The sequence below is a fragment of the Panulirus ornatus genome, chromosome 69 (genome assembly GCF_036320965.1).
Source record: "Panulirus ornatus isolate Po-2019 chromosome 69, ASM3632096v1, whole genome shotgun sequence".
Classification (NCBI taxonomy): domain Eukaryota; kingdom Metazoa; phylum Arthropoda; class Malacostraca; order Decapoda; family Palinuridae; genus Panulirus; species Panulirus ornatus.
Genome location: NC_092292.1, coordinates 1,809,661 through 1,834,794, shown reverse-complemented (window position 1 = coordinate 1,834,794; position 25,134 = coordinate 1,809,661). Strand labels below are relative to the sequence as shown.

Sequence of the window (25,134 nt, the reverse complement as noted above, 5' to 3'; positions counted from 1 at the left end):
AAACCCCCCCAAAAAAAAACCCCCCCCCAAAAAAACCCCCCCCCGGGGGGGTTTCCCCCCCTTTTCCCCCCAAAAAACCCCCCAAAAAGGAAAAAAAGGGGGAAAAAAACCCCCCCGGGCCCCCAACCCCCTTTTTTTTTTAAAAAAAAAAAATTTTAAAACCCCCCCCAAAAAACCCCCCCCCTTTTTTTTTAAAATTTTAAAACCCCCCCCGGGGGGGCCCCTTTTTTTTTAAACCCCCCGGCCAAACCCCTTTAAGGGGAAAAAAAAAACCCAAAAACCCCCCCCAAAAAACCCTTTAAAGGGGGTTTTTTTCCCCCGGAACCCGGAAAAAAAACCCCCCAAAAAAACCCCCTTTTTTTTCCCCCCCCCCGGGGGGCCCCCCAAAAAAAAAAATTTTACCCCTTCAAAAAGGGGTTTTTTTAAAAAGGGGCCCAAAAAACCCCCAAAAAACCCCGGGGGTTTTTTTAAAAAAAAAATTTTTCCCCCCAAAAAAAATTTTAAAAAAGGGGGCCCTAAACCGAAAAACCGGGAAAAAAAAAACCCCCCCCAAAACAAAAAAACCCCCCCCTTTTAAAATTAAAACCCCCCCGGAAAAAAAACCCCCCCGGGAAAATTGGGCCAAAAAAAAGGGGGAAAAAGGCCCCCAAAAAAAGACCCCCCCCCCCCCCCCCCCAAACCCCCCGGGGGGAACCCCAAAGGGGGGCCCTCTTCCCCCCCCAAAAAAAAAAAAATTTTTTTTGGGCCCAAAAAAAAAACCCCCCCTTTTCCGGGTTTTTGGGGGGGGTTTCCCAAAAAAACCCAAATTTTAACCAAAAAAAACTTTTTTGGGGGCACAAAAAAAACCCAAACCCCCCAAAAAAAGGGTGGGGGGGAAAAAAAGGTTTTCCCCGGAACCCAAAAAAACCCCCCCCCCCAAAACCCAAAAATTTTTTTTTTCCCGGGGCCCCCCCAACCCCTCCAAACCCCCCCCAAAAGGAAACCCCCAAAAAAATTTTTAAAAACCCTTTTTTTCCCCCCCACCCCCCTTTTTCCCAAAAAACCCCCTTTTCCCCCCCAAAAACCCAAAAAAACCTACATTTTTCCCCCCCCCAAAAAAAAAAAAAAAAAACCCCCAAAAAAAAAATTTTTTTTTCCCCCCCCCCCCCCAAAAAACCCCCCCCAAACCCCCAAAAAAAAAACCCCCCAACCCAAAAATTTTTTGGGCCCCCAAAAAGGGAAAAAACCCCCCGGGAAAATTAAATTTTTTTCCCCCCCCCGGCCCCCAAAAAAAAGGGGGGTTTTCCGGGGGGAAAAAAAAGGGGTTTTAAAAAAAAACCCCCCCCCGGGGGGGGAAAAAAAAATAAAGGCCCCAAAAAAAAAAAAAAAAAAGGGGTTTTTCCCCCCCCCTTTTTCCCCCCAAAAATCCGGGCCCACCCCCCCAAAAAATTTTTTAAAACCCTCCCCCCCCCCCCCGGGGAAAAAAAAAAACCCCACCCCCCAAAAGAAAAACCCCCAAAAAAAAAAATTTAAAAAACCCCCCAAAAAAAATTTCCAAAAACCCCAACCCCCCCTTTTCCCCCCCCCCCCAAAACCCCCCCCAAACCAGGACACACTCACTACCAGGACACCCCCCCCCCCTTTTTTCCCCCAAAAAAAAAACCCCAAACCCCCCCCCAAAAACCCCCCCCCCACCCCCCCCAAACCCCATTTCCCCAAACACCCCCAAACCCCCCCCCCCCAAAACCCTCCCCAGGACACCTCACTACCAGGACACTCTCACTACCAGCACACTCTCACTACCAGGCACTCTCACTACCAGGACACCCTCACTACCAGGACACTCTCACTACCAGGACACTCTCACTACCAGACACTCACACTACCAGACACTCTCACTACCAGGACACACTCACTACCAGGACACTCTCACTACCAGGACACTCTCACTACCAGGACACACTCACTACCAGGACACTCTCACTACCAGGACACTCTTCACTACCAGACACTCTCACTACCAGGACACTCTCACTACCAGGACACTCTCACTACCAGGACACTCTCACTACCAGGACACTCTCACTACCAGGACACTCTCACTACCAGACACCTCACTACCAGGACACTCTCACTACCAGACACCTCACTACCAGGACACTCTCACTACCAGGACACTCTCACTACCAGGACACTCTCACTACCAGGACACTCTCACTACCAGGCACACTCACTACCAGGACACTCTCACTACCAGGACACACTCACTACCAGGACACTCTCACTACCAGGACACTCTCACTACCAGACACTCTCACTACCAGGACACTCTCACTACCAGGACACTCTCACTACCAGGACACTCTCACTACCAGGACACTCTCACTACCAGGACACACTCACTACCAGGACACTCTCACTACCAGGACACTCTCACTACCAGGACACTCTCACTACCAGACACTCTCACTACCAGGACACTCTCACTACCAGGACACTCTCACTACCAGGACACACTCACTACCAGGACACACTCACTACCAGGACACTCTCACTACCAGGACACTCTCACTACCAGGACACTCTCACTACCAGGACACTCTCACTACCAGGACACTCTCACTACCAGGACACTCTCACTACCAGGACACTCTCACTACCAGGACACACTCACTACCAGGACACTCTCACTACCAGGACACACTCACTACCAGGACACTCTCACTACCAGGACACTCTCACTACCAGGACACTCTCACTACCAGGACACACTCACTACCAGGACACTCTCACTACCAGGACACTCTCACTACCAGGACACACTCACTACCAGGACACTCTCACTACCAGGACACTCTCACTACCAGGACACTCTCACTACCAGGACACTCTCACTACCAGGACACTCTCACTACCAGGACACTCTCACTACCAGGACACACTCACTACCAGGACACTCTCACTACCAGGACACTCTCACTACCAGGACACACTCACTACCAGGACACTCTCACTACCAGGACACTCTCACTACCAGGACACACTCACTACCAGGACACTCTCACTACCAGGACACACTCACTACCAGGACACACTCACTACCAGGACACTCTCACTACCAGGACACTCTCACTACCAGGACACACTCACTACCAGGACACTCTCACTACCAGGACACACTCACTACCAGGACACTCTCACTACCAGGACACTCTCACTACCAGGACACTCTCACTACCAGGACACACTCACTACCAGGACACTCTCACTACCAGGACACTCTCACTACCAGGACACACTCACTACCAGGACACTCTCACTACCAGGACACTCTCACTACCAGGACACTCTCACTACCAGGACACTCTCACTACCAGGACACTCTCACTACCAGGACACTCTCACTACCAGGACACTCTCACTACCAGGACACTCTCACTACCAGGACACTCTCACTACCAGGACACTCTCACTACCAGGACACTCTCACTACCAGGACACTCTCACTACCAGGACACTCTCACTACCAGGACACTCTCACTACCAGGACACTCTCACTACCAGGACACTCTCACTACCAGGACACTCTCACTACCAGGACACACTCACTACCAGGACACTCTCACTACCAGGACACTCTCACTACCAGGACACTCTCACTACCAGGACACTCTCACTACCAGGACACTCTCACTACCAGGACACTCTCACTACCAGGACACTCTCACTACCAGGACACTCTCACTACCAGGACACTCTCACTACCAGGACACACTCACTACCAGGACACTCTCACTACCAGGACACACTCACTACCAGGACACTCTCACTACCAGGACACTCTCACTACCAGGACACTCTCACTACCAGGACACTCTCACTACCAGGACACACTCACTACCAGGACACTCTCACTACCAGGACACTCTCACTACCAGGACACTCTCACTACCAGACACTCTCACTACCAGGACACTCTCACTACCAGGACACTCTCACTACCAGGACACTCTCACTACCAGGACACTCTCACTACCAGGACACTCTCACTACCAGGACACTCTCACTACCAGGACACTCTCACTACCAGGACACTCTCACTACCAGGACACTCTCACTACCAGACACTCTCACTACCAGGACACTCTCACTACCAGGACACTCTCACTACCAGGACACTCTCACTACCAGGACACTCTCACTACCAGGACACTCTCACTACCAGGACACTCTCACTACCAGGACACTCTCACTACCAGGACACTCTCACTACCAGCACACTCTCACTACCAGGACACACTCACTACCAGGACACTCTCACTACCAGGACACTCTCACTACCAGGACACTCTCACTACCAGGACACTCTCACTACCAGCACACTCTCACTACCAGGACACTCTCACGACCAGGACACTCTCACTGCCAGGACACTCTCACTACCAGGACTGTCATTACCAAAATTGTGTCACTACCACGACAGTGTCATTATCAGAACTGTCACTGCCAGGACAGTGTCACTACCAGGACAGTGTTACTACCACCACAGTGTCACTATCAGAACTGTCACTGCCAGGACAGTGTCACTACCAGGACAGTGTCACTACCAGAACTGTGTCACTACCAAGACAGTGTCACTACCAGGACAGTGTCACTACCAGAACTGTGTCACTACCAAGACAGTGTCACTACCAGGACAGTGTCACTACCAGAATTGCGTCACTACCAAGACAGTGTCACTACCAGGACAGTGTCACTACCAGAATTGCGTCACTACCAAGACAGTGTCACTACCAAGACAGCGTCACTACCAGGACAGTGTCAGTACCAGAACTGTCACTACCAGGAGAGTATCAGTAACAGGACTGTGTCACTACCAGGACAGTGTCAGTACCAGGACTGTGTCACTACCAGGACAGTGCCACGACACTATAAGGAGTCTATCAATAGATTCATGCAAAGGAAACTTGTATGACAAAAATTTTGTTGAAGAAAATGGAACAATTGCTGAATCACAAGCGTCGCCCTCCATAGCAATACTTGGCAAGCAGGCCAACCATACTACGTGTTTGAAGCTGTAACAGCTGCAAAGAAAATGAGAAGCATATTTATGTAACCCTTGTATCTGGCCTGGGTCCTCACGTGAGAGTCAGATGGCAATATGACACCACCGTCCTCTCTACACAGGCAGAGCACAGAGCTTGACTGCAGGGCGGAGGAGGAGGAGGTGAAGACAACGCTATTCAGAAACGCTTGTGTTATGATTGCCAAGTATGAACCTCCAGCAACCAGGATGTAAGGCTAGGATTACCTTTACCGCTCGCATCTTGCCATTATGAACGCTGACCTTGGCTGCTTGAAGGCAAGATGTACAACAGGAAAGTTAATATCATGAGAATACTCCAGACTTCTTACCTCTGAGTCTCATTTGTTGAATTCCACCTTGACTGTTCCACCTTGACAGTTCCACCTTGACAGTTCCACCTTAACAGTAATGTTCAGAATGGCAATCCAACATTGAACGAACGTCAACAGTTTCTTTAAGAATCACTTTAGATAAACAAACAGAAGAGAATTATATTTGTGTGTTTGTTTACATCAAAAGTTCTCCTCTAACACAGAGGGAGCAGCTACCCCCAGCCAGCCAGCAATTCGTATCCCGCTACACACAGGTGTAACACACCTGACTCCTGCAGGAAGAGACGTTTATAGCCACATATATAACATGATTTCTGAACAGCTATATATGATGACCTCGTATATGAGAACGATGACCTCCTTCTCGTTTTGTCTCACTGAAGGTCATATTCTGAGGGTCGTATATCATATTTTGAGATGCAAACGAGGACGCCTTGGGTACTCTGTATGACAATGTGTGACGCAAGTTGTGTGTTACGAGGATGTGTTGTGTGTGTGTGTGTGTGTTGTGGTCACCTCACAAACAACATGGATGGTTCAGTCTTCGTGGATGACGTACTGAACACATGAAGACCAAACTTGATGATGTGGTCAGCGGGACGAGTCGACGACGTCCAATTGTTAACGTTGTGTGGCTTCTGATAATTATGATGTTATTCACAGTCATTCATTCATGACTGATATTATTCAGGAATTTGATATGAGACGTAACTCTAGTGGAAGTGTTGACATCAGAGGTGATAATAGATAAAAACAGGATAACAAGTACCATTCATACTCATTCTTGAGAGTCATGGCTCACGTATGTTGTACAGATATTCTGCCTCCAACATTTATGTAACACAAAAAGAAAATTAAAAATCTGTTGAGTGAAACATGAAGAGTAGATCAGCGCATGTCATTCTCTGAACCTGAGGATTCGCTGAGATGTGTTCTGTTGGTGCTATTATTCATCCTTCATCATAAGACGCGTCAGTGTATTCCATGTGGGAGTATGTTTCACTCACATCATCATTAGTTGATTTTCATTCGATTTTAAAGAAAAAGATGAGAACATTGGCACACGAAGCTTCTCTATATTAAACATGAATCATGAAATATAAACAACTCTTCACCCATAACATGGCAAGTGAAGTGACCTTTACACATCCCTGCAGTCAGGACCTTAGCCCTGGTATGGGACGATGTTTTACTAAATGTGTTTAGGTAAACATTGCACCACGTGGGTACGTGCATCCACGTGGGTACGTGCATCCAGGTGGGTACGTGCATCCAGGTGGGTACGTGCATCCAGGTGGGTACGTGCATCCAGGTTGGTACGTGCACCCAGGTGGGTACGTGCATCCAGGTGGGTACGTGCATCCAGGTGGGTACGTGCATCCAGGTGGGTACGTGCATCCACGTGGGTACGTGCATCCAGGTCATTCACAAACAGAGGTCTTGTCATCCAACTGAAATGACGGTAATATGGTCACGTTGTACTGCCTGCTTACCTTATGGTCAGGTTGTGTTGCCTGCTTACCTTATGGTAAGGTTGTGTTGCCTGCTTACCTTATGGTCAGGTTGTACTGCCTGCTTACCTTATGGTAAGGTTGTGTTGCCTGCTTACCTTATGGTAAGGTTGTGTTGCCTGCTTACCTTATGGTCAGGTTGTGTTGCCTGCTTACCTTATGGTCAGGTTGTGTTGCCTGCTTACCTTATGGTCAGGTTGTGTTGCCTGCTTACCTTATGGTCAGGTTGTGTTGCCTGCTTACCTTATGGTCAGGTTGTGTTGCCTGCTTACCTTATGGTAAGGTTGTGATGCCTGCTTACCTTATGGTCAGGTTGTGTTGCCTGCTTACCTTATGGTCAGGTTGTGTTGCCTGCTTACCTTATGGTAAGGTTGTGATGCCTGCTTACCTTATGGTCAGGTTGTGTTGCCTGCTTACCTTATGGTCAGGTTGTGTTGCCTGCTTACCTTATGGTCAGGTTGTGTTGCCTGCTTACCTTATGGTAAGGTTGTGATGCCTGCTTACCTTATGGTCAGGTTGTGTTGCCTGCTTACCTTATGGTCAGTTGTGTTGCCTGCTTACCTTATGGTAAGGTTGTGTTGCCTGCTTACCTTATGGTCAGGTTGTGTTGCCTGCTTACCTTATGGTCAGGTTGTGTTGCCTGCTTACCTTATGGTCAGGTTGTGTTGCCTGCTTACCTTATGGTCAGGTTGTGATGCCTGCTTACCTTATGGTCAGGTTGTGTTGCCTGCTTACCTTATGGTCAGGTTGTGTTGCCTGCTTACCTTATGGTCAGGTTGTGATGCCTGCTTACCTTATGGTCAGGTTGTGTTGCCTGCTTACCTTATGGTCAGGTTGTGTTGCCTGCTTACCTTATGGTCAGGTTGTGTTGCCTGCTTACCTTATGGTAAGGTTGTGATGCCTGCTTACCTTATGGTCAGGTTGTGATGCCTGCTTACCTTATGGTCAGGTTGTGTTGCCTGCTTACCTTATGGTAAGGTTGTGTTGCCTGCTTACCTTATGGTCAGGTTGTGTTGCCTGCTTACCTTATGGTCAGGTTGTGTTGCCTGCTTACCTTATGGTCAGGTTGTGTTGCCTGCTTACCTTATGGTCAGGTTGTGTTGCCTGCTTACCTTATGGTCAGGTTGTGTTGCCTGCTTACCTTATGGTCAGGTTGTGTTGCCTGCTTACCTTATGGTCAGGTTGTGTTGCCTGCTTACCTTATGGTCAGGTTGTGATGCCTGCTTACCTTATGGTCAGGTTGTGTTGCCTGCTTACCTTATGGTCAGGTTGTGTTGCCTGCTTACCTTATGGTCAGGTTGTGATGCCTGCTTACCTTATGGTCAGGTTGTGTTGCCTGCTTACCTTATGGTCAGGTTGTGATGCCTGCTTACCTTATGGTCAGGTTGTGTTGCCTGCTTACCTTATGGTCAGGTTGTGTTGCCTGCTTACCTTATGGTCAGGTTGTGTTGCCTGCTTACCTTGGTCAGTTGTGATGCCTGCTACCTTATGGTAAGGTTGTGATGCCTGCTTACCTTATGGGTCAGGTTGTGATGCCTGCTTACCTTATGGTCAGGTTGTGATCGCCTGCTTACCTTATGGTCAGGTTGTGTTGCCTGCTTACCTTATGGTCAGGTTGTGTTGCCTGCTTACCTTATGGTAAGGTTGTGTTGCCTGCTTACCTTAGGGTCAGGTTGTACTGCCTGCTTACCTTAGGGTCAGGTTGTACTGCCTGCTTACCTTATGGTAAGGTTGTGATGCCTGCTTACCTTAGGGTCAGGTTGTACTGCCTGCTTACCTTATTGTAAGGTTGTGTTGCCTGCTTACCTTAGGGTCAGGTTGTACTGCCTGCTTACCTTATGGTCAGGTTGTACTGCCTGCTTACCTTATGGTAAGGTTGTGATGCCTGCTTACCTTAGGGTCAGGTTGTGTTGCCTGCTTACCTTATGGTAAGGTTGTGTTGCCTGCTTACCTTAGGGTCAGGTTGTGTTGCCTGCTTACCTTATGGTCAGGTTGTACTGCCTGCTTACCTTAGGGTCAGGTTGTACTGCCTGCTTACCTTATGGTAAGGTTGTGATGCCTGCTTACCTTAGGGTCAGGTTGTACTGCCTGCTTACCTTAGGGTCAGGTTGTGTTGCCTGCTTACCTTAGGGTCAGGTTGTACTGCCTGCTTACCTTAGGGTCAGGTTGTACTGCCTGCTTACCTTATGGTAAGGTTGTGTTGCCTGCTTACCTTAGGGTCAGGTTGTACTGCCTGCTTACCTTAGGGTCAGGTTGTACTGCCTGCTTACCTTATGGTAAGGTTGTGATGCCTGCTTACCTTATGGTCAGGTTGTGTTGCCTGCTTACCTTATGGTCAGGTTGTGTTGCCTGCTTACCTTAGGGTCAGGTTGTACTGCCTGCTTACCTTATGGTAAGGTTGTGATACCTGCTTACCTTAGGGTCAGGTTGTGTTGCCTGCTTACCTTATGGTCAGGTTGTGTTGCCTGCTTACCTTATGGTAAGGTTGTGATGCCTGCTTACCTTATGATCAGGTTGTGTTGCCTGCTTACCTTATGGTCAGGTTGTGTTGCCTGCTTACCTTAGGGTCAGGTTGTACTGCCTGCTTACCTTATGGTCAGGTTGTGTTGCCTGCTTACCTTAGGGTCAGGTTGTACTGCCTGCTTACCTTATGGTAAGGTTGTGATACCTGCTTACCTTAGGGTCAGGTTGTGTTGCCTGCTTACCTTATGGTCAGGTTGTGATGCCTGCTTACCTTATGGTCAGGTTGTGTTGCCTGCTTACCTTATGGTCAGGTTGTGTTGCCTGCTTACCTTAGGGTCAGGTTGTACTGCCTGCTTACCTTATGGTCAGGTTGTGTTGCCTGCTTACCTTATGGTCAGGTTGTACTGCCTGCTTACCTTATGGTCAGGTTGTGTTGCCTGCTTACCTTATGGTCAGGTTGTACTGCCTGCTTACCTTATGGTCAGGTTGTGTTGCCTGCTTACCTTATGGTCAGGTTGTACTTACCTTCTTACCATCTCCCGGTTCGCCCACCATCCGCTCAATATCAAACTTGCCCTCGACCAACAGTGGACCAGACTGGTTGCCATGCAGACCCAGGGCGCTCCAGTCGTCTGTTGAAGCACGAACCTCATCCTGTGGACGACGGTGATGTAACTCACACTTTGTACAATGGATTCATCATGACTACAAACCCACATATCAAAATGTACTTTAACTTAGATCCAATAGAATATATCTTCTCAATATGATCATCAATAAAAGTTGGACTACAAATATGTAATGCCCTAAGGAACATAGATGGAAATGATGATAATTTAACTCTGTCATGTTGAGGTGAGTAATAATGGATATATATGAGCATACACTGGTGGGTTTTCTGTATATGCTAATCTTAAACTTGTTTCCTTGTCTATGGATCATGCAATCTAATAATGGTAACATACCATTATTTTCATTTTCTACAGTAAATTTGATGGAAGATACTAAATTGTTAAGTGAGGGGAGAAATGTTTGGAAATTTTCATTTGTTGACCAAACACAAAGAACTTCATGTACATACCAGAACCAAATTGCATTAGAAGGTAAGATATCCTTTAGTAATTTTGTTTCAAAAAATTCCTTATAAAGATTACTTAGTACAGGTGAAAGAGGGTTACCCATTGCCATACCAAATGTTTGAGCATAATAATCTCCATTGAATTGAAATACACAGTCTTTTTACACAATTTTATCAGTTCAATGAAATTATACTTTGAAACAGGTAAATGAATATCATCCAAGACATCAGATAAATATTCTAAAAGGTCATCAACTGGAACTTTTGTGAAAAGTGAGGAAACATCAAAGCTAACTAGTTTGAAACCAGAGTTAACATTGAAATTGTTTAGCTTGTTAACTAAATCTACATTGTTCATGATATTAGAATTTGATACCTTACCCACTAAAGGGCTTAATAAGGAAACTAACCATATTGATAATTTATATGTGATGGAGCCTACTGAACTCACTATAGGTCTTGCTGGAAAATTGTGTTTATGTGTTTTGATAAGTCCATACATATATGACAATGAAGGGGACCAAGATGACAAACTTTTGATAAGAGAAGTATTACCTTTCAACAACAACTTCATTTCTTTATTGAAATGGGAATTAACTGCTTCTAAGGGATTTTTACTAAGTTTAGAATATGTTGTGTTATCATTGAAAAGATCATTTATTTTAGATAAATAGTTACTTTTGTCTAAAATCACAACAGTGTTAGCCTTATCTGCTTTAGTAATATGTATATCCTTGTCTTTTTTTAAGGTGTTGATAGCTCTTATGAATCTTTTAGGGCAAAGTGTCACGTGTAACATGAAGAGAGTCTATTTGTGGAATACGAGCCAGCAGCCCACCTAGAGGTGAGACGGCAAGGTAAGACTGCTACCTAGGGCAAAGGAGTGACACTTGAAAACCCCTGAAGTGATGGCGTGCTACGTCCCTGTCATTAGCCCTCCCAGCAGTACCCAGACAGGTGCTACTGGTAACATACATACATATACACATACATACATGTATGCATATAGACATATATACGTCATATATAAGTGGTTAGATTGATTAATCAATTCAGTATGCACAACGAAACAGTAGAATCATCCTGGGATCCACACTATATCACCCGCGCAATGGATGTACAACACTCAAGTCAACATTGGAGACTAACCTGATACACGAGAAACATACACAAGTTGGAGAACTTTCCGTCGAACTTGGGACTGATGGTCAGTAAGGTGTAGAAGTCAGCGTGTCCTGCGCTCGTTACCCACGACCCAAACTTGAGCAGCTGGACATACCGCTCGTCCAGCTGTCTGACCTTTGACGACAGTGGATACCAGTCATGCCCACCTGAAGGGGAGGAAGGTGTGACTCAGGGAAAACATTACATCTTGGATGGAGGAAGATGTATACATGTTACCGTTGTCTACCCAGAGATAACATATATAAAGCAAGTCATTTGTGAGCACACATACATACACACACACACACACACACACACACACACACACACACACACACACACACACACACACACACACACACACACACACACACACACACACACACACACACACACACACACACACGCATACAATTCATCAGAATTATGATGCATCATTCCTGTTACCCGAGACGTGTGTGTGTGTTCGTGTTAAGGGGTTAATCTCATGCCTTGTGTGCTGTGACGGTCACCCACTTCTGTGAGGCTCACCTCTAGTGGGTTATGAGGCTCACCTCTAGCGGGTTGTGAGGCTCAACATTAGTGGATTGTGAGGCTCAACTATAGTGGGCTGTGAGTCTCAACTCAAGTGGGTTGTAAGGTTCAACTGTAGTGGGTTGTAAGGCTCACCTCTAGTGAGCTGTAAGACTCAACTCTAGTGGGTTGTGAGGCCCAACTCTTGTGGGTTCTAAGGCTCAGCTCTAGTTGGTTGTGTGGCTCAACTTTAGTGGATTGTGAGGCTCACCTCTAGAGGGCTGTGAGGCCCAACTCTAGTGGGTTATGAGGTTCACATCTATTGGTTTGTTAGGCTCAACTCTAATGGGTTTTGAGGCTCACCTCTAGTGGGCTGTGAGGCTCACCAATAGTGGGTTGTGAGGCTCAACTCTATGGGTTATGAGCCTTAACTCTAGTGGCGTGTGAGGCTCAACTCTAGTTGGTTGTGAGGCTCAACTCTAGTGGGTTATGAGGCTTAACTCTAGTGGGTTATGAGTCTTAACTCTAGTGGGTTATGAGGCTTAACTCTAGTGGATTATGAGGCTTCTCACCTATAGTGGGTTGTGAGGCTCACCTCTAGTGGGCTGTGAGGCTCACCTCTAGTGGGTTATGAGGCTCACCTCTAGCGGGTTGTGAGGCTCAACATTAGTGGATTGTGAGGCTCAACTATAGTGGGCTGTGAGTCTCAACTCAAGTGGGTTGTGAGGTTCAACTGTAGTGGGTTGCAAGGCTCACCTCTAGTGAGATGTAAGACTCAACTCTAGTGGGTTATGAGGCTTAACTCTAGTGGGTTATGAGGCTTAACTCTAGTGGGTTATGAGGCTTAACTCTAGTGGATTATGAGGCTTCTCACCTATAGTGGGTTGTGAGACTCACATCTAGTGGGCTGTGAGACTCAACTCTAGTGGGTTATGAGGCTTAACTCTAGTGGGTTGTGAGGCTCTCATCTAGTGGGCTGTGAGTCTCACCTTTAGTGGGTTATGAGGCTTAATCTAGTGGGTTGTGAGGCTTAACTTTAGTGAGTTGTGAGGTTCAACTCTAGTGGGTTGTGAGGCTCATATCTAGTGGGTTGTGAGGCTCAGCTCTAGTGGGCTGTAAGGCTCACTTCTATTGGGTAATTGGAACTCACCTCTAGTGTGTTGTGAGGCTCACCTCTAGTGGTTTGTGAGGCTCACCTCTAATGGGTTATGAGGCTCAACTCTAGTGGGTTGTGAGGCTCACCTCTAGTGTGTTGTGAGGCTCACTTCTAGTGGGTTGTGAGGCTCAACTCTAGTTGATTGTGAGGATCAACTCTAGTGGGTTGTTAGGCTCAACTCTAATGGGTTGTGAAGGTCACCTCTAGTGGGCTGTGAGGCTCAACTCTAGAGAGTTATGAGGCTTAACTCTAGTGGGTTGTGAGGCTTAACTCTAATGGGTTGTGAGGCTATCATCTAGTGGGATGTGAGGCTCACTTTTAGTGGGTTATGAGGCTCACATCCTGTGGGTTGTGAGGCTCAACTCTAGTGGCCTGAGAGGCTCAACTCTAGTGGCCTGAGAGGCTCAACTCAAGTGGGTTGTGAGGATTAACTCTAATTGTTGTGAGGCTTACTTCTAGCAGGTTGTGAGACTCAACTCTAGTGGCTTGTGAAGCTCACATATAGTAGACTGTGAGGCTCAACTATAAGGGGCTGTGAGGCTCATTATAAGCTGTACCGGAACGGACCGTGTGTGGTATATGATAAGCTGGACCGATCAGACCATATATATGTGGTACGTGATAAACTGTACCGGGACAGACCATATGCTGTGCGAGCCGTACCGGGACAGACCATGTGTGGTATATGATGAGCTGTACCAGGAGAGACCATATCCTGTGCGAGCCGGACTGGGACAGACTATGTGTGGTATATGATAAACTGTACCGGGACAGATCATATCCTGTGCGAGCCGTACCGGGACAGACTATGTGTGGTATATGATAAGCTGTACCGGGAATGACCATGTGTGGTATATGATAGGCTGTACCGGGACAGACCATATGTGGTACATGATAGGGCGTACCGGGATAAGAGTGACATCTGCCTACGGAGGAGGATCTGTCATGGGATCCTGAACTAAGCAGTTGGCTCACCTGTGGTAGGATCAGAGGCAGACACAGCGCCCAACAACTTCTCTTTCACGATACGGGAGAGGAGACCCTGGATGTGTGGGTTGTTGTGGTAGCGGAAGAGAAGTGTGGAACAGGAAAGGACATGCATGGCTGGTGGAAGAGAGATAAAGATATTAGTCACAGTCTTGTCTCATTATTATACAGAGAAAACATTATGGATAATGAATCATTAACAAATAATTACCCATCCCTATACCACCCATTCTGACCTCTACTCATTACCACAACCAGCAGGTGCAGTAATTCGGTCGGGTGCGATGACTGGGTCAGGTGAGACGACCAGTCCAGCTCTGATGACTGGCTCAGGTGTGATGACTGGCTCAGCTGTGATGACTAAGACAGGTGTGATGACTGGATCAGGTGCAATAACTGCGTGAAGTGCGATGACTGAGTCAGGTGTGATGACTGGGTCAGGTGCAATGACTAGGTCAGGTGTGATGACTGGGTCAGATGTGATGATTGGTTCAGCTGTGATGACTAGGTCAGGTGTGATGACCGGGTCAGGTGCGATGACTTGGTCAGCCGTGATGATTGGTTTAGCTGTGTTGACTGGATAAGGTGTGATGACTGGGTCAGGTGCGATGACTGGGTCAGCTGTGATGACTGCTTCAGCTGTGATGACTGGGTAAGGTGTGATGACTGGGTCAGCTGTGATAACTGGGTAAGGTGTGATGACTGGGTAAGGTGTGATGACTGGGTCAGCCGTGATGACTGGTTCAGCTATGATGACTGGGTAAGGTGTGATGACTGGGTCAGCTGTGATGAGTGGGTCAGCTGTGATGACTGGGTCAGGTGTGATGAGTGGGTCAGGTGCAATGATTGGGTCAGATGCGGTGACTGGGGTCAGGTGTGATGACTGGGTCGGGTGCGAAAACTGGGTGAAGTGTGATGACTGGTTCAGCCGTGATGACTAGGTCAGGTGTGATGACTGGATCAGGTGCGATAACTGGGTGAAGTGCTATGACTGAGTCAGGTGTGATGACTGGGTCAGGTGCAATGACTAGGTCAAGTGTGATCACTGGGTCAAGTTCGATGACTGGGTCAGGTGCAATGACTGGGTCAGATGTGATGACTGAGTAAGGTGTGATGACTGGGTTAGGTGCGATGACTGGATCAGGTGCCATGACTAGGTGAGGTGCGATGACAGGGTCAGGTGTGGTGACTGGGTCGGGTCCAATGACTGGGTCAGGTGTGATCACTGGGTCAGATGCGATGACTGGGTCAGGTGTAATGACTGGGTCAGGTGCGACGACTGGGTCAGGTGCGATGACTGGGTCAGGTGTGATGACTCGGCCGGGTGTGATAACTAGGTCAGGTGTGACGACTGATTCAGGTCTGATGACTGGATCGGGTGCGATGACTGGGTCAGCTGTGATGACTGGGTCAGGTGTGATGACTGGGTCGGGTGCGATGACAGGGTTGGGAGATTGATGACTGGGTGGGATACGATGACTTGATCAGCTGTGATGACTGGGTCAGGTGTGATGACTGGGTCAGATGTGATGACTGGGTCATGTGTGATGATTTGGCCAGGTATGATGACGGGGATCAGGTGTGATTACTGGGTCGGGTTAGATGACTGGGTCAGGTGCGATGACTGGGTCAGATGTGATGACCGGGTCAGGTGCGATGACTGGGTCAGGTGTGATGACTGGGTCAGGTGAGATGACTGAGGTAAGTGTGATGACTGGGTAAGGTGTGATGACTGGGTCGAATGCGATGACTTAGTCAGGTGTGATAACTGGGTCAGGTGCGATGACTGGGTCAGGTGTGATGACTTCGAGTGTGATAACTGGGTCAGGTGTGATGACTTCGAGTGTGATAACTGGGTCAGGTGTGATGACTGGATCAGGTGCGATGACTGGATCATGTGTGACGACTGGGTCAGGTGTGATGAATGTGTCAGGTGCGATGACTGGGTAATGTGTGATGACTGGGTCATGTGTGATGACTGGGTCAGGTGCGATGACTTGGCCGTGTGCGATGAATGGGTCAGTAGTGATGATTGGGTCAAGTGTGATGATGGGTCAGGTGTGATGACTGTGTCAGGTGCGATATCTGGGTCAGGTGTGATGACTGGGTCGGGTACGATGACTGGGTCAGCTGTGATGACTAGGCCAGGTGTGATTACTGGGTCAGGTGTAATGACCATATCGGGCGGTTGATGACTGGGTCGGTTGCGATTACTGGGTCAGCTGTGATGACTGGGTCAGGTGTGATGACTGAGTCAGGTGTGATGACTGGGTCAGGTGTGATGACTGGGCCAGGTGTGATGACTGAGTCAGGTGTGATGACTGGGTCAGGTGTGATGACTGGGTCAGCTGTGATGACTGGGTCAGGTGTGATGACTGAGTCAGGTGTGATGACTGGGTCAGGTGTGATGACTGAGTCAGGTCTGATGACTGGGTCAGGTGTGATGACTGGGTCGGGTGTGATGACTGGGTCAGCTGTGATGACTGGGTCAGGTGTGATGACTGGGTCAGGTGTGATGACTGGGCCAGGTGTGATGACTGAGTCAGGTGTGATGACTGGGTCAGGTGTGATGACTGGGTCAGGTGTGATGACTGGGTCAGCTGTGATGACTGGGTCAGGTGTGATGACTGAGTCAGCTGTGATGACTGGGTCAGGTGTGATGACTGAGTCAGGTGTGATGACTGGGTCAGGTGTGATGACTGGGTCGGGTGTGATGACTGGGTCGGGTATGATGACTAGGTCGGGTGCGATGACTGAGTCAGGTGCGATGACAGATCCGAATAAAGAGAGTCTAGGCTGGTATATGCGTGTATAAATAGGATGGTATGTGCGTGTATAACTAGGATGGTATGTGCGTGTATAACTAGGATGGTATGTGCGTGCATAACTAGGCTGGTATGTGCGTGTATAACTAGGATGGTATGTGCGTGTATAACTAGGCTGGTATGTGCGTGCATAACTAGGCTGATATGTGCGTGTATAACTAGGATGGTATGAGCGTGTATAACTAGGCTGGTATGTGCGTGCATAACTAGGCTGGTATATGCGTGTATAACTAGGATGGTATGTGCGTGTATAACTAGGCTGGTATGTGCGTGCATAACTAGGCTGGTATGTGCGTGCATAATTAGGCTGGTATGTGCGTGTATAACTAGGATGGTATGTGCGTGTATAACTAGGCTGGTATGTGCGTGTATAACTAGGCTGGTATGTGCGTGTATAACTAGGATGGTATGTGCGTGTGTGTGCGTGTGCAGCAGTGGGATAGGGATGTCCCCAAGCTGACCCACCTGCCTTCCTCACCGACCCATACTTGGGTGTTTGCTTGTAAGTATCCCAGTCTGTCTTTACTCGTCCCTGCTTCGATCCCATCAGAGTCACCTCCCCCCCCCCCCCTGGTCCCACCTCTACAAGCCAGCCATGTTCCTTCACTTGATCGTCTCTCTTTATTCCATAAGTCTTACACTGCCAAGCTGGGTTTTCCTTGCTCCAGCTCCTGGAACTCAAACTTCTACCATGAACTAAATTATCCCACAAACCTGTATGAAAGACTCTTTCCTCCTCCCTACAGAGAACCTCAACCCTGCTGTTCATCCCCATCAACCTGCTGTGGGTCCAGCAGTTGACCTCACACCTTGTGGTAGTCCAGGTGCACCTGATGTGTGTGGCTCTGGTCAACAGTGAATGTAAGATTTCTCTGGATGGTCAACATTGCCACCATCCTACTAGCATGTACATTGTCACAACCATCAGTTACCCCGTGAGGGTTGTATTCACAACTGAGGTTGTTTCTGCTGTTGTTAACATATATATGTGTGGAAGTTATAGTCTGACATGATGAGTCATACAGACATTACGAAGGTTTTCGTTGTCTTACTGTATATCATGGCAGTTGAGGGACAGCCATAGCGAGCCAGCGTCTCCACCACCATAGCGCAACACACATGGTTCTCGCCCATACCACCCAGAGCCTTGGGAACGATGAGCCCCAGCAGGCCCAACTCTGCTATGGCCTTGATGGACTCACGTGGGTATTGGTAAGTGCGGTCACTGTGAATCTGGAAGTGATAAGAGACTTAGGGGATGAACGACTGGAAAACAAAGAAAAGATAAAGATGGAATAAGTGCGATAAGTTAAGAGCACATCTACTGGACAGAGTCATCCATGTGCAGTATACAGAGACGTACAGATACACACTAGGACATGTGGAACAAAACAAAGCGAGAGGCACTTTGTCGTCCTATGAGACGGAGTGATGTTGTCCAGTTTAGACGAGAGAGAGACAAATGGGAAGGATCAGGAAGGAGACAGATGGGAGGTTATATCAGTGGACAGAAAATCACCTCAATGGAAGGGAACGAAAGACGAATGTCAAAGGAGCCACCTCGGGACAGGCTGGGATCATCAGTGATTTGTCTGGGGACGATAGTTTCTTGATCTCTAGAAACAACTTGTCGTAACGACTGAAACAATATCTACATAAGGACAAGGATGATGCCTACGTCATATTGGAAGTAAACAAAGATGAGGATTGCATAAGCCTGTTCCACAACAGACTGCAGACTTGCCCCTCTCTGCAAAACTCTTGCATTCACCTCCCAAACAACCCTTTCCATAAACAAATTAAACAACCAAGGAGACATCACACACCCCTGCTCGTACACATGCCTTACATACTCGATAAAAAAAACTTTTCACTGCTTCCAGCAACTTCCCTCCCACACATATTCTTAATACCTTCCACAGAGCATCTCTATCAACTCTTATCATATGCCTTCTCTAGATCCATAAATGCTACATACAAATCCATCTGTTTTTCTAAGTATTTCTCACATACATTCTTCAAAGCAAACACCTGATCCACACATCCTCTACCACTTCTGAAACCACACTGCTCTTCCCCAATCTGATGCTTTGTAAATGCTTTCACCCTCTCAATCAATACCCTCCCATATGATTTCCCAGGAATACTCAACAAACTTATACCTCTAATTTGAGCACTCACCTTTATCCCCCTCTGCCTTTGTACAATGGCACTATGCATGCATTTCGCCAATCCTCAGGCACCTCACCATGAGTCATACATACATTAAATAAGCAAGATGAGGAAAAAGGAGAGATAGGTAGAATGTTTGAGGAAAGGAAATCTGATGTTTAGGCTCTAAGTGAAACGAAGTTCAAGGGTAAAGGGGAAGAGTGGTTTGGGAATGTTTTTGGAGTAAAGTCAGGGGTTGGTGAGAGGTCAGGAACAAAGGAAGGAGTAGCACTACTCCTGAAACAGGAGTTGTTGGCGTATGTGATAGAGTGCAAGAAAGTAACCTCTAGATTGATATGGGTAAAACTGAAAGTGGATGGAGAGAGATGGGTGATTATTGGTGCCTATGCACCTGGTCATGAGAAGAAAGATCATGAGAGGCAAGTGTTTGTGGGTGGAGCAGTTGAGAGAGTGTGTTAATAGTGTTGATGCACGAGACCGGGTTATAGTGATCGGTGATTTGAATGCGAAGGTGAGTAATGTGGGAGTTGAGGGAATAATTAGTGTACATGAGGTGTTCAGTATTGTGAATGGAAATGGTGAAGAGCTTGTAGATTTGTGTGCTGAAAAAGGACCGGTGATTGGGGATACCTGGTTCAAAAAGTGAGATATATATAAGTACACATATGTAAGTAGGAGAGATGACCAGAGAGCGTTATTGGATTACGTGTTAATTGATAGGCGCGTGAAAGAGAGACTTTTGGATGTTAATGTGCTAAGAGCTGCAACTGGAGGGATGTCTGATCATTATCTTGTGGAGGCGAAGGTGAAGATTTGTAGAGGTTTTCAGAAAAGAAGAGAGAATGTTGGGTGAAGAGAGTGGTGAGAGTAATTGACTTGGGAAGGAGACTTGTGCGAGGAAGTACCAGGAGAGACTGAGTGCAGAATGGAAAAAGGTGAGAGCAAAGGACATAAGGCGAGTGGGGGAGGAATGGGGTGTATTTAGGGAAGCAGTGATGGACTGCGCAAAAGATGCTTGTGGCATGAGAAGCGTGGGAACGTGGGCAGATCAGAAAACGTAGAGAGTGGTGGGATGAAGAAGTAAGATTACTAGTGAAAGAGAAGGTAGAGGCATTTGGACGATTTTTGCAGGGAAATAGTGCAAATGATTTGGAGCTGTATAAAAGAAAGTGGCAAGAGGCCAAGAGAAAGGTGAAAGAGGTGAAAAAGAGGGCGAATGAGAGTTGGGTGAGAGAGTATCATTAAATTTTAGAGATAATAAGAGACGCTTTGTAAGGAGGTAAATACAGTGCGTAAGATAAGAGAACAAATGGGAACATCGGTGAAGGGGGCAAATGGGGAGTAGCAGTAACAAGTAGCAGTGATGTGAAAAGGAGATGGAGTGAGTGTTTGTAAGGTTTGTTGAATGTGTTAAATGATAAAGTGGCAGAAATAGGGTCTTTTGGTCGAGGTGGTGTGCGAAGTGAGAGGGTAAGGGAGAATTATTTGGTAAACAGATAAGAGGTACTGAAAGCTTTGCGGAAGATGAAAGCAGGCAAGGCAGCGGGTTTGGATGGTATTGCAGTGGAATTTATTAACAAAAGGGGTGACTGTGTTGTTGACTGGTTGGTAAGGATTTTTATTATATGTATGGCTCATGGTGAAGTGCCTGATGATTGGCGGAATGCATGCATAGTGCTATTGTACAAAGGCAAAGGGGATAAAGTCGAGAGTTCAAATTACAGAGGTATAAGTTTGTTGAGTATTCCTGAGAAATTATATGCGAGGGTGTTGATTGAGAGGGTGAAGGTATGTACAGAGCATCAGATTGGGGAAGAGCAGTGTGGTTTCAGAAGTGGTAGAGGATGTGTGGATCAGGTGTTTGCTCTGAAGAATGTATGTGAGACATACATAGAAAAGTAAATGGATTTATATGTACCATTTATGAATCTGGAGAAGGCATATGATAGAAATGATAGAGATGCTCTTTGAAAGGTATTACGAATATATGGTGTGGGAGGCAAGTTGCTAGAAGCAGAGAAACGTTTTTATCAAGGATATAAGGCATGTGTACGAGTAGGAAGAGAGGAAAGAGATTGGTTTTCAGTGAATGTCGGTTTGCGGCAGGGGTCTGTGATGTCCCCATGGTTGTTTAATTTGTATATAGATGGGGTTGTCAGGGAGGTGAATGCAAGAGTTTTGGAGAGAAGGGCAAGTATGCAGTCTGTTGTGGATGAGAGAGCTTGAGATGTGAGTCAGTTATTGTTCGCTGATGATACAGCGCTGGTGGCTGATTCGGGTGAGAAACTGCAGAATCTGGTGACTGAGTTTGGTAAAGTGTGTGAAAGAAGAAAGCTGAGAGTGAATGTGAATAGGAGCAAGGTTATTAGGTACAGTAGGGTTAAGGAACAAGCCAATTGGGAGGTAAGTTTGAATGGAGAAAAACCGGAAAAGTGAAGTGTTTTAGATATCTGGGAGTGGATTTGGCAACGGATGGAACCATGGAAGCAGAAGTGAGTCACAGGATTGAAGAGGGGGCGAAAGTTCTGGGAGTGTTGAAAAATGTATGGAAGGCGAGAACATTATCTCAGAAAGCAAAAATGAGTATGTTTGAGGGAATAGTGGTTCCAACAATTCTATATTGTTGCGAGGCGTTGGCTATAGATAGGGTTGTGCGGAGGAGGGTGGATGTGTTCGAAATGAGATGCTTGAGGACAATATGTGGTGTGAGGTGCTTTGATCGAGTAAGTAATGAAAGGGTAAGAGAGATGTGTGGTAATAGAAAGAGTGTGGTTGAGAGAGCAGAAGAGGGTGTTTTGAAATGGTTTGGTCACATGGAAAGAATGAGTGAGGAAAGATTGACAAAGAGAATATATGTGTCAGAGGTGGAGGGAACGAGGAGAAGTGGAAGACCAAATTGGAGGTAGAAAGATGGAGTGAAGAAGATTTTGAGCGATTGGGGCCCGAACATACAGGAGGGAGAAAGGCCTGCAAGGAATGGAGTGAATTGGAACGATGTGGTATACCGGGGTCGTCGTGCTGCCAATGGATTGAAGCAGGACATGTGAAGCGTCTGGGGTAAACCATGGGAAGTTTTGTGGGGCCAGGATGTGAAAAGGGAGCTGTGGTTTCGGTGCACTATACATGACAGCTATAGACTGGGTGTGAACGAAAGTGGCCTTTGTTGTCTTTTCCTGGCGCTACCTCGCGTGCGTGTGGGGGAAGGGATTTGTCATTTCATGTGTGACGGGGTGGCGACGAAAATGAATGAGAGCAGCAAGTATAGAATATATACATATGTATATATGTATATGTCTTTGCATGTATATATATATATGTATATGTCTTTGTATGTATATATATGTATATGTCTTTGTATGTATATATATGTATACGGTGAAATGTATAGGTATGCATATGTGAGTGCGTGGACGTGTATGTACATACATTTGCATTGTGGGTGGGTTGGGCCATTCTTTCGTCAGTTTCCTTGCGCTACCTCGCTAACGCGGGAGACAGCGACAAAGTATAATAAATGAATAATACATGTGTGTGTGTGTGTGTGATTCAATCCATTGACAGCACGTCGACACCGGTATACCACATCGATCCAATTCACTCTATTCCTTGCCCGCCTTTCACCCTCCTGCATGTTCAGGCCCCGATCACTCAAAATCTTTTTCACTCCATCTTTCCACCTCCACTTTGGTCTCCCACTTCTCCTCGTTCCCTCCACCTCCGACACATATATCCTCTTGGTCAATCTTTCCTCACTCATTCTCTCCATGTGCCCAAACCGTTTCAAAACACCCTCTTCTGCTCTCTCAACCACGCTCTTTTTATTTCCACACATCTCTCTTACCCTTACATTACTTACACGATCAAACCACCTCACACCACATATTGTCCTCAAACATCTCATTTCCAGCACATCCACCCTCCTGCGCACAACTCTATCCATAGCCCACGCCTCGCAACCATACAACATTGTTGGAACCACTATTCCTTCAAACATACCCATTTTTGCTTTCCGAGATAATGTTCTCGACTTCCACACATTCTTCAAGGCTCCCAGGATTTTCGCCCCCTCGCCCCTATGATTCACTTCCGCTTCCATGGTTCCATCCGCTGCCAGATCCACTCCCAGATATCTAAAACACTTTACTTCCTCCAGTTTTTCTCCATGCAAACTTACCTCCCAAATGACTTGACCTTCAACCCTACTGTACCTAAAACCTTGCTCTTATTCACATTTACTCTTAACTTTCTTCTTTCACACACTTTACGAAACTCAGTCACCAGCTTCTGCAGTTTCTCACATGAATCAGCCACCAGGGCTGTATCATCAGCGAACCACAACTGACTCACTTCCCAAGCTCTCTCATCCCCAACAGACTTCATACTTGCCCCTCTTTCCAAAACTCTTGCATTCACCTCCCTAACAACCCCATCCATAAACAAATTAAACAACCATGGAGACATCACACACCCCTGCCGCAAACATACATTCACTGAGAACCATATATATATATATATATATATATATATATATATATATATATATATATATATATATATATATATATATATATATATATATATATATATATATATATATATATATATATATATATATATATATATATATATATATATATATATATATATATATATATATATATATATATATATATATATATTCCTATGAGTCAACGGGGAAAATGAAACACGAAAAGTTTGATCACGCGCAAAATTGTGATACTTTCCAATATACATATGTATACTGACAAACAAACACACCATATTTACCATCACTTCTAACCTGTAAAACCTGATGTTTGGTCGAGCTATCTCAGGTCAGCTGAGAGGACATTTGGTCCAGCTTACATCAGTCGAGGGCACGTCATAATTCATACTACAGAAGCACACAAGTGTTAAATAAAACTGATTGTCGATAAGGTTGTTATAATGTGACGGAAACGAAGATTGTTAAACATGTTTACTCACCGCATGTGGACGGATCTTAATCCTGCACAGCTCTATCAGGCGTTCCCGGAGCTGTTTCTGTTGTTCTGTGAGGAGCCAGTCAGGATCGTACTCAGAGCCAATGCCCCAGAATTCTTTCTTGCCCCAAGTCTTCATCTGGGAGATGGAGGGATCAGATTAATGTAATTTCCTCTACCATCAGGTGACTTGTGTTCATCAGACACTAATATAATCCTGATTCTAAATGTTCATTATCTAAAAATCACTTAAATAGCTAAAACTGGATGAAGATCAAGTCTTCAACTAGGAAGACAAATGGCTTTTAGAATCAATAAACATAGGTGACCATAAAACAAAATATCACATTCATATACACGCAGTCTATTTCCTGCTTCGTGATGCAACAGTCTCAAAAAACGTCTGTTTAGAAGAATTTCGTTAAAGGTATAGCTAACACTGTAACCTGGGTGTATAAAGAACATCATTAACACGTATACGTAAATTCTTTATATCCATAACACCGAAACAGTGAATGCATTCAATATTTATACATTTTTGCTATGTATTGCAAGACCAGGTATTCCATGGGTAACGTCAGAGTGTATTGGTCATCACACAGTCAGAGATTATCCATAAGATCTAACGATTTTTGCAGGGAAATAATACAAATGACTGGGAGATGTATAAAAGAAAGAGGCAGGAGATCAAGAAAAAGGTGCAAGAGGTGAAAAAGAGGGCAAATGAGAGTTGGGGTGAGAGAGTATCATTGAATTTTAGGGGGAATAAAAAGATGTTTTGGAAGGAGGTAAATAAAGTGCGTAAGACAAGGGAACAAATGGGAACATTAGTGAAGGGGGCAAATGGGGAGGTGATAACAAGTAGTGGTGATGTGAGAAGGAGATG

The 25,134-nt window shown here is 46.2% G+C and overlaps 1 protein-coding gene across 1 annotated transcript in view; it reads right to left on the bottom strand.

The window, feature by feature from the left end:
- LOC139747605 (uncharacterized) overlaps positions 1–24,387 on the bottom strand; it is a 50,938-nt gene extending 26,551 nt beyond the window's left edge. The window contains exons 1-5 of the mRNA XM_071660080.1: positions 24,253–24,387; positions 18,147–18,327; positions 14,258–14,386; positions 11,599–11,780; positions 9,893–10,025 (exon numbers count right to left, since the gene is read on the bottom strand). Coding sequence (XP_071516181.1) covers positions 9,893–10,025; positions 11,599–11,780; positions 14,258–14,386; positions 18,147–18,327; positions 24,253–24,387 — 760 coding nt within the window. The remainder of the gene's footprint in view (positions 1–9,892; positions 10,026–11,598; positions 11,781–14,257; positions 14,387–18,146; positions 18,328–24,252) is intronic.
- Between the last annotated feature and the right edge of the window lie 747 nt (positions 24,388–25,134).